This window comes from Saccostrea cucullata, unplaced genomic scaffold (assembly GCF_032062105.1).
Source record: "Saccostrea cucullata isolate Sc308-1 unplaced genomic scaffold, CSIRO_AGI_Scuc_v1 ctg7608, whole genome shotgun sequence".
NCBI classification, from domain to species: domain Eukaryota; kingdom Metazoa; phylum Mollusca; class Bivalvia; order Ostreida; family Ostreidae; genus Saccostrea; species Saccostrea cuccullata.
In genome coordinates this window covers 97,066-108,125 of record NW_026929949.1, presented here as the reverse complement: position 1 = coordinate 108,125, position 11,060 = coordinate 97,066, and the positions used below count along the sequence as shown (strand labels likewise).

At 31.3% G+C, this 11,060-nt stretch overlaps 1 protein-coding gene across 1 annotated transcript; it reads right to left on the bottom strand.

Annotated features, from left to right (window-relative positions):
- Positions 1-671: 671 nt before the first annotated feature.
- On the bottom strand, positions 672-9,203 carry LOC134282512 (corticotropin-releasing factor-binding protein-like; the record flags this gene model as incomplete). Its single annotated transcript, XM_062764916.1, has 4 exons — positions 9,121-9,203; positions 4,651-4,714; positions 3,782-3,936; positions 672-879 (listed from the first exon to the last, which is right to left on the bottom strand). Coding segments are annotated over exons 1-4 (502 nt in total), but the record flags the coding sequence as incomplete, so codon positions are not given.
- Between the last annotated feature and the right edge of the window lie 1,857 nt (positions 9,204-11,060).

Sequence of the window (11,060 nt, the reverse complement as noted above, 5' to 3'; positions counted from 1 at the left end):
AAATATGCAGCCCCATAAATAGAGTATATAAACAAGTATGTCTTCCATAATTATTTTTGTTGGTTATTTCATAATTTGAATGTATTACTATTTCGCCATTTCTTGTGTATATTGTATATTGTTTATATATATACTGTACACAGAACCTCAGGTACCATTTCATGTAATCGGTTTCAGTGAATAAATTGAATTTGAAGTTGTTTTCTGTCGTTTTCTGATATTACTGATTACGGAAAAAACCTTTGTTTTATGTATCCTATACAACCATCAATGATTTACTTGTATGTATATTTATAATGATTTATCAAAAACTTCTACCAGGCGAATAAAAGTAACTGAACAACATATTATGCTTCTTTTCAATTACGCGGTGGATTTTTTATCTTGTACAAACGCATTGGATTTTGTTCACATGCAATGTAGATTTTTCATTTACTTAAACATGTTAAATTGTGGATTTTTCATTTACTTGCGTTGTGGATTTATATTCATTTACTCAAACGATGTGGATTTTTTTTACTGATTACGTTGTGGAATTTTTCATTTTCTTACGCCATTGTTTATCTCGTTGACTTTCCCTGTGGATTTTTCATTTACTTACGCTTTGGATTTTTTTTTATTTACTTCATAAATACTTATTTACTTAGATTGTGGATTTCTGATTGACTTACGCTGTGGATTTTTCCGAAATCGCACCCTAACAGTGAAACCTTCGCCCGGCATAGCTATAAGGTGTTGAATCAGTGCCACGTTCTGTGAGGAAACAAATGTCTTGGAGGGCCTCTGGCCACATAGATTCTCTAATCGGTCGTCAATAGTTTTATCGTGATCCTCAGGGGAGGGGAAAAACTGCTGGTTCATTTCCCAGCCGTCCACAACCTAAAACATTATTTAATGCACATAGAAATATATTGTGTTGAAGGCTAACTATTTTGACGTTGATGATAAAAAAAAAATTACATGTATAAATAATTTTTCATAATTTTTTTCCAGTAATATTTATAACAAGATGTGTTTGTGAAACACTATGCGTCCGGCGGCAACAAAGTTACAAAAAACTAGTTTTAGCATATAGGTCACAGTAAAGGTCACAAGGTCATTGATATTAATCTTATTTGAAAGAACTTTAGTAGTGAAGTATGCATACCAAATATGAAGTCTATATTTCCTATGGTTCAAAATTTATGGCAAAAGTTCGAAAATAGCTATTTCTAGCATTAAGGTCACAGTCATGGTCACAAGGTCAATGACTTTGATGTCATTTGTATGAGCTTTATTAGTGAAGTATGCATACCAAATATGAAGTCTCTTCCTCCTATGCTTCAAAAGTTATGGCAAAAGTTTGAAAAAGCTATTTACAGCATGTACACAGTTGGTCACAGTCAAGGTCACAAGGTCATTGACCTTGTTGTCTTTTGAAAGAACTTTATTAGTGGAGTATGCATACCAAATATGAAGTCTCTATATTTCAAGGTTCAAAAGTTATGGCGAAGGATAAAGTTTTCAGCAGACAGAAAAACAGATGAACAGACAAACAGACAAACAGACAGGAAAAAAACAATATACGCCTCGGATAGATCGATCCGGGCGCATTAAAATTAATAAGTAAACATAGGTCGTAAAAGAATTACTCTCAAATGAGTCAGTTTCCTGTTCTGAAAATAAAAGAAAAGTAAATTATCCTGCCTTTAATTAAGAATTAAAAAAAAATTCAAAGCAAAGTGAAACTTTTGGCTTATCTGCTTAAAGTACATTAATATTATATCTAAAAAAATCGTGAGGCCAAATTCATTTTGCTTTAAGTATATATTCATATAATTACAATAGATATTTAAAATATAAATATCAATATTTCACTGTTCTGCTGTAGAACCTGCGAGCAATGATGGCGTTTATAAAAATTCGAGGACTCTCTCTTTCAATTATTTTTTTTATCACTTTGGACAATTTAAGCTTATATCAAAAAATTTAGTTGTTAGATTTAAGTGCATTTGCTCTTCAATGAATTGTAGTAATTGGAGCTTCGATTCTTTTTGTAGAAGACCTATAATCCCGATATTTTCCTGTTAAACCATGTCTAGCCCCTATTTTACCTCCACTCTAGGTTTGTCGGGAACATTGTGAATGTAAGATCCACATGAAAATGTAAGAAAGTTTATCTCTGTTTTCCTTAAAGATTTCACAAATGCTTGCTGTATATATTCCAAGTTAAAACTTAAAATGGTTGATGGCATTAGACATTCAGTATCATCATATTAATTATTTTATCAAATAAAAGTTGCCTGTTTTGGGAGTGTATATCATTTGAAATTAACACCCCGAGGAAAACCATTGTCAACCTCTGCTGACGTGGCGGTTGACAGTGGATTTCCTTCGGGTGTCAACTGTTAGCCTCAAAAACAGGCAGGATGATTATAATAGTATTCTTGTGTATATTGATTCAGTTTATTATATCTCTCTTGTTTAAGTAAGTTGATTTAGTATTCTATATCTGTGTATGTTAATTTAGTATTCTATGCTTGTGTATGTAATTTAGTATTCCGTACTTGTGTGTTTGTTAATTTAGTATTCTATACATGTTTGTGTTGAATTAAGTATTCTCTACTTGTGTATGTTAATTTAGTATTCTATATATGTTAATGTAAATTTAGTACTCTATACTAGTGTATATCAATTTAGTATTCTATACATTTGTGTGTTAATTTAGTAGTCTAGACATGTGCACATGTATGTTAATTTAGAATTCTTTACATGTGTATGTTAATTTAGTATTCTATACATGTTTGTGTTGAATTAAGTATTCTCTACTTGTGTATGTTAATTTAGTATTCTATCCATGTTAATGTAAATTTAGTACTCTATACTAGTGTATGTCAATTTAGTATTCTATACATTTGTGTGTTAATTTAGTAGTCTAGACATGTGCACTGTATGTTAATTTAGAATTCTTTACTTGTGTATGTTAATTTAGTATTCTATACTTGTATATGTTATTTTAGTATTCTATACATGTGTGTGTTAATTTAGTAGTCTAGACTTGTGTAAGTTGATTAAAAATGTTATACATGTGTATGTTAATTTAGTATTCTATACTTTTGTATGTTAATTTAGTGTTCTATACTTGTGTTTGTTAATTTGGTAATCAATATTTGTGTATGTTAATTTAGAAATCTATACTTGTGTATGTTAATTTAGATTTCTATACTTGTGTATATGTTAATTTAGTATTCTATACTTGTGTGTGTTAATTAAGTACTCTATACTTGTGTGTGTTAATTAATTATTCTATATATGTGCGTGTTAATTAAGTATTCCATTCTTATTTGTGTTAATTTAGTATTCTATGCTTGTGTATATTAATTTAGTGTTCTATACTTGTGTGTGTTAATTAAGATTTCTATACTTGTGAATGTTAATTTAGTATTCTATACTTGTGTGTAAATTTAGTATTAAATACTTGTGTGTGTAAATTTAGTATTCTGTACTTGTGTATATGTTTATTTATTATTCTAAACATGCGTTTGTTGATTCAGTATTCTATACTTGTGTATGTTAATTTAGTGTTCTATACTTGTGTACATGTTAATTTAGTATTCTATACATGTGTAATGTTAATTCAGTATTCTATACTTGTGTATGTTAATTTAGTATTCTATACTTGTGTATATGTTTATTTAGTATTTTATACATGTGTATGTTAATTTAGTATTCTATACATGTGTATGTTTATTTAGTATTCTTTACTGGTGTGTGTTTGTCAGACTCAATTTTAAGAACGTACCACTGCTAGTCCAGATTTACAGTTGATGTTGAAGCTGCTGAACTCTATCTCTATAAGACTTTCTGGAGGGGAGATAAAGTAGATTCCGCACACACTTGTAAGGCCATCAGACCTGTATGTAAAGTCCCCCTCTGTCGAGGCCATGGATATACAGTCTGAAAAAGTCCATGATTTCAAGTCTGACTCTTATCAACCAGCTTGTGAGTTAAATTGATTACTAGAAAACACTAGTATAATATTATATTCAGGCTAGAGGCTATCCAGGTTCAATGTTCTAGCTGTTAATTATTATGTGCTTCGATATTAAATATCATCCATTCACCGTATTCCAAAGTAAATAGTGCAGAACAGTAATATATGTAACAAAAAGATGTGCATTATACTAATGCTTTACTAAAACTAAATAAATGAAAATGTACAATAAATAAAAACCAGGTTGTTTGTAAAAGACAGATAATATAAAAGGTTCCACGGCACTTGACCCCTTAATGGTACGTCTTAGTTCTGTTCATGATTTGTATTGTTTCAATGGATTTTTTAAGTTTGGTTGTTGTTCGTTATCATCGTCCATATCTCTGGATTAATGTGGCATTCCTAATGTATGGACCAATAACTCTAGATATATCCATATTAATTTAAGAAACTCGCTATTAAATGACAACAGACTTCGAACAATGCAATTAATATTTTTTGCATTTCAGTCAAAGCACAAATACAAATTATGAATTTTTAAAAAATCTGCCTATAAAGTTTTGCTTAATCTCGCCCCTAATTTTATAGCGTTAACTTACTTTTTTAGTATGAACTGCAGATTACAAATAGGTTGAGAACTGTTGAAATGTTCTTTAACAGAAATAGGACGTGCTTACCAATGACTTCATTGGATCGTCGCGGCCTTTTGCCCAGTAAATCGGATTTATATACAACGGATCTCTGTAAAAGAAGAAATATTCTCTCTGGCATAAGTGAATCTATTACCCACAACAAAGAGACACAATCAGGTCCAATTCTCGGCAGATATGTCCGTTTTATTAGCTGTAACCCGATCCCACAATGATATTGTCGATAAAGGAATCAGCTCGGAGTTAAACAATTTACAAGCTTCCGTTATTCTGTGGATAATTCACTTTGTATGACGCTATGAATATAATAAAATAATCAAATCAATTGCTGTGAATAAGACTTCATTTTGACAAATCAGTCCAAGGATCATCGTGTAGATTAGCCATTGTGACTGGTTTCAAATTATCTGTAAACAATGCAAATCTATGAAGAAAGCACGGACCCCTGGAATCTACAGAGGTGGGATCAGGTGCCCTGTAACTTAAACTTACCAAACAAAATGGAGATTCAGATGATACTGATCCAAGGTCTTGGAAATGTTCATCTATAATTTGTCAAATTTAACACAAAGACAGAAGAAGCTAATGTTAGCAAAAATATGCCTCAGTTATCTTATTGCTTAAAAATGTAATTTGCTTCATACGACCAAAACCGCAATAGTAAAGTATATAAAATTATAACTTTTGAGAACGCAAATGAAGCGACTATATCATAGTTTCAGGATGATAAAATGATGTCTATTTTGGGTTTTTTTTCAATAGAGGAATCAAAAGCATCAACTTTATGCTATAACGAGAACTCAAATGCATCACTTTTACGCTAAACAACTGAGACTGCATATGTAGCATGACAATAGTACATACAACTGTAAATGTATCAGTACATGTACCACTTAAGACGTAGATGTGGTGTCTTTTTGTAAGAAATGTACTATAAAGAATACAAATTTGTAAACAGAGCGTAAACGAGGACCCCCGCAAATTTCAGAGGTGGGATCGGTTACCTAGGAGGAGTTGGCATGCCTTGTTGACCGATCCTACGTAATTATTTTTTATTGATCGGGTGGACGAAACATCCTCTAGTTGAATTCAGTATAAAACAAGGGCGAAAAATTGGTATGTTTTGTATCAGTCAAAATTTGACCCTGTGATAGGGTCGTATTTGTTTACAGGGTCATTACATGTATACCGACCAAAAAAATTACGAAATGTAAACCTTAAAGCGACACCCCGACACACAAACGGGAAAATTTACAAGCATGGGATTTTTGCATGACCCATGTATATTTTGTTCAATTCTTGAATGTATTTAACATGTTTAATCTGGGAAAATTACAGACATCGGAAACCTAAGAAAACCCCCACATTTATGGAAAAAAGTAATTTTTGTATGGTCCAGGACAAAAATGTTGATATGCTTCTTCCTCTTTATTGTATGCCTGCTCATAAAAGTTGAAGAAATTACCATGGTCTCAAGTACCAAAAAGTGAATGTCAGTTCACGTACATATATCAAAAAACTATCGTTAATTCATAATTCGTCGTCGCCATATCAAAAGTTGAGATGAGAGTTATAGCAAGTGTTTTCTTCTGTAGAAGTTTCTCAATACTGCTTTATATGAATATAAATCAAACCGGCTAATAAAGGAGCACAATTGATCCCAATGGGAAAACCAACAGTATATGTTGGTTGACCAGGCCTCGGAATCATTAAACAACCATAGACTTATGTCAAAATTTCAATCGTCCATAAAATGTTAATAACTTGTGAACAGAAACTTTCAACTTGTATTCAACAGCAGTTTATTGGTGCAAAGTGAAAAGTTTTTTTTATTTTTCCTACTTTTTCTTAGCAAAAACAAAGCCTTGTTTTTAATAAATTGTGAAGAATTGTTGCAAAAACTATAAAAATGTCGTATGTTTCAATGCTACAGACCACAACAAATTGTATACATGTACATGTTCTTTATTGTTAAAATTTGCATGTTGTAAACTTGTAGAATCTGTAACATTCAGGGTTTTTTTCGGTAGAGGTGTTGAGAAAATTCTTCTATATATTAAAAACCATTAAGAATTTAATTAAAACGAAAGCAGAATAAAAAAATTTTAAAAAGAGAAAAGCGGAGAAGAGTTAGGCGAAAAGAAGTAAAGAGAAAATTATGTTACATTAACCATCCTTGCCTTACGGCTTTAGTGCTGTTTATCCCGCAGTCATGACGGATATTATAATATTTAACACAATTAAAAGAAAATTTAAAACCAGTTTAACTTTTGGAACGTTAGCTTATTCCAGTTCAAAATCTGAAAAAAATTGATTTGTACGTACATGACATATTCCGTATATCTATAACCAATTTCGCATTGTTATATTTTTTTAAGCTCAAATACACCATATATGACTTTTTTTGGTCTAAATGACTCAAGAGTTACATAGAAATTTCAAAAGTATAATTGTCAGTTAACTCAGTTTATAGTTTTATGGCCAGATTTGAATGATGAATTTATACAACATGTTTATGTATTCGTTTTTTATCAATCAAGCATTTTATCCGCCTTTCCTTTTGTGGGAAATTATACCGATAAATAAGTTTCCAGCATTCGTTAAGAAATCGTTTCATGTTCTTATTAAATTTTCAAGATGTAGGTTCTTTCTATTTTCTCACGACAGTTTTTAGCTTCAGGTAATGTCATTGACTTAAAAAAATACAACAAAACACCGTTCCCGTGTGTACAAAATGTCAATTTCTTATTAATTAAGAAATAAGAGAGAACACACGGCCAAAAGCAAGATAGCGGGACGTCAATAAGTCACGTCATATGGCACACTTCTCCTCTGAAGAAATTATAAGAAGGGCTTAATGTTTTCTCTAAGAATAAGCAATACACTGGAAAAATAATTAGTTAAAGTCACTAAGAAGACTAGTAAATTTACTGTCCATACCATCATTACCTTAAAGGTAGTTTGACATGGTATTGGGTAAATTCATTAGATAAGATTAGTAAATCTAGAATTTAAAAGTAACTTCCACTAGGTATCTAAGTAACTATACGACCCTCACTCTATTTCTTACTATCTTAGCCAGTAAACAGAAAGATTACTAATCACTACAAAAGCTTCAAATACGTATATTAGGCACACTAGGTATTTCTTTCAGTTTACAAGTTCCAGGGATAGAGATAAAATGGACGAGTCTCCAGACCCACGAGTTCAGGCAAGGTCATTATGTAATCCTTGACATTGAAAATCAAAAATTGTTGTCACCAAGCATATGAAGTCACTTCTACTTCAGAAGATTATATAATTTTTCTCTTTTTTGATTACATAATGAATTGGCAAATTGTTTAAAAATATCTTTCACACATCAGTTTGCAAATTCCACCTTGTGAAAATAAAACATTTTTTGTTTAGTGGTATATCGCGGATTAAATATTCCTCACCCCTTAGATAATAATCTGGGTATTGACACGAATATCAATCCTTTTTCTTCATTAACGATAGATCTCTATATATGATCAGACAATAATACCAAATTTTATTTAAAAATATGATGGCCTTCCCGAGTTTCCTCTTTTTTTCTTTTTTTTTTTATTCTAGGGAATATTAGTCACGCTAACTTGTTCAAAAATCAACTTGATTTTTGCCAAATATCGCACACGCTTCAATTACAGTATTGCCTTGACATAAAAAAGTTTAATTCATAATTATTCATTCTATTTGCTTCAGATATATCATTAAAGTTTATGGTTGTTTAGAATTGCAAAGTAACTTTATTGTTCTGTAGTCTGGGAAGCAGAAAAGATTAAAGATATGTTCAACACCGCAGTTCCTCCAAAAGACTGTTATTATCCCTGATAACTTTCAAATTCAGTTTATCAATTTTTTTATTTACCAGGTAGTCAGAAACAGCCGAGAATCCTTCCTACTGTATATTCTATGAATTATAGATATTGCCTTTTACATGTTTTATCAATTTTCAATCTAAAGTTGAAAATAATGATATGACAAATAATCTGTCATGTATCGATTCCTATCATAGATTGAATATTAATAAAAGACAACATTATGAATATTGTTGTTGAAATTATTTTTGTTAGATCAAATTGTCACAAAGAATTCCAGAAGTAAAATAAATATCTCTGGATACGCTTTTTAAGTAGGCCAGTTTATAAGCAAATCTTCCCTGAAACGCATGAAATAGAGCTAAAATCAAATGACATAAAAAAATAAATTTCTCAGCCTCATGGAAAAATCTTCCTTTAAATATAGTGAAATCATTCTAAATTTGCTTTAAAAATATGGCAATTGGCACCTTTTCAACACCCTCCATGATCCACGACTATATATGCAATACGTGATGCACTTTTTATATTGGACTAACTAGTGAAAAGTTCAAAAAAAATTTAATGGAAAGAAGACCGTGTCTTTTATATCAAAATTCTTTGTAAATTTGAAAGCCTTTTATGAATGAAATTGACAAATTCTTTACATGTATCTTACCTTGTGAAAGGGAAATGGAACTGAAAAAACTAAAGACAGACGAATAATCCAGAGGAAGAAGGAAGCTGGTCTCATTGTACGAAAAAACAGACTGTTCAAATTAAGTCAATATTAAAGACAGAATTTATTGTAAAATTACAGTTCACAAGGGTAGATATTGTGCACTCAACGACTTTCTGTCTCTTTGATGTTATCAATAATTGCTAGATCTTATAAAGACGCGATAATCGGTCATCTTTACGAGATTTGACGAGAGAGCAGCTAGGATTTCAGAATGTAAGTGTGCTATCGACAATCCTCTGTCAATCACCGTATCACTCCTCCTTGTCCTCCACAGGGATTTATTTTAAGATTGTTTATATTCGTGTATAGCATTCGTGAAAGTTCAATTACGGATGTGGTTTTTCCCTCTTTCACACTTTGGTTAATATTCTTAAGATCATATTTGCCAGATCTATTGTTAATGAAGAAAAAGGATTGATATTCGTGTCAATACCCAGATTATTATCTAAGGGGTGAGGAATATTTATTCCGCGATATACCACTAACCAAAAAGAAAATTTTCATTTTCACAAGTTGGAATTTGCAAACTAATGTGTGAAAGATATATTTTTTATGTCATGTCAACATAACATGAATGAAAATTATGAATTTTTTTTTTGTTTTTATATATATATAGGACATTAACTTTGTTGTTTTGTGTCACATTAACTTGGGATGATTTTGTTAGTAGTTCAGATTTCACTTTGATTACATTTTGAAGTACCTTGTTCAACATTCGCTGCAATATTTTGCTTTAATAAAATAGCACACTCTGTAGCTCTAGAGCAAATCGAATCCCTTTTCTCAAGTATAACAAAAATATATATTTAAAAAAAAAATGGAGCGGGTCTCCATGTTTTGAAAGTTTATCTTCAAATTTTGCATAATAATTAAATTTTTTAGTAACAGAAATATGGTGCAAAGACCCACGATGTACGTGTAATAAAGTATATTAGAAATAGTCTTTGTGACACAACATTCACATCTATCCGAAAAAGACAAAAAAATTATTTCAAAATGTTGTATGTCACAAAAATCACCGAGTCCGTCTCACAGAAGCTCGTTTCTGATATAGTAAGTAAGTAAGAAATGTATTTATGTCCAATTTTGGGCCCAGAATATGGGCAGCAGAAAGGGCAAAAATTACAATAATGAGAAATCAAACGATTATTATAATTTCAACAACCATAAAAATCTTAACAAATGACATTCAATACACAATCAACAGACCTTTTTTGCAAAACAAGTGTAAATTAAAGCAAAACCAACGACCCCGTGTGTAATGAAGATATATCAATACAAAACGCGCGGTTATCTTTACAAAACAAACGTACCTGAAAACACGACAAACCATTTTCAACAAACACACCATATTCTAACATCAACAAAAACGCATGACAAACGGACATAAAAACTTAACGAACAGACGCCCATAACAGTCGCAGGGTGGCGCTGCATGATTGTCTGACGTCACGGCGTCAGACAGTACTAGATTTAACCAGGGCTTATTTATGCAGTCGTTCCATGAAATTGTTTAGATAGCTCGATGGTGGAAAATTCGATACATGCATAATCGCCAAAGACGCATGTAGTTGGTCCCAGGAGGAAATGAGCTTTTATTTACATTACTGAATGATCTTGTCTTTAGTATAATCTGTGCTTTCATCTTTGAACAGGTCCGCTTCAGTTCTCTATAAAAAATGCCTTTATATTATATAAATCTCACTGTTTTGTACTGTGTATCAAAGATTAAGTCATTTTACATGTTATGGTTAAATGGGTAATTGATTGCCTATTTTCAGTAAAATTATACCTTGACATTGAATTACCAGCACCTAAACATCAGGCACGTGGTCAGATATTTTTTCTTAGTTGCCCTGCTCCAAGTATTGTAAAAA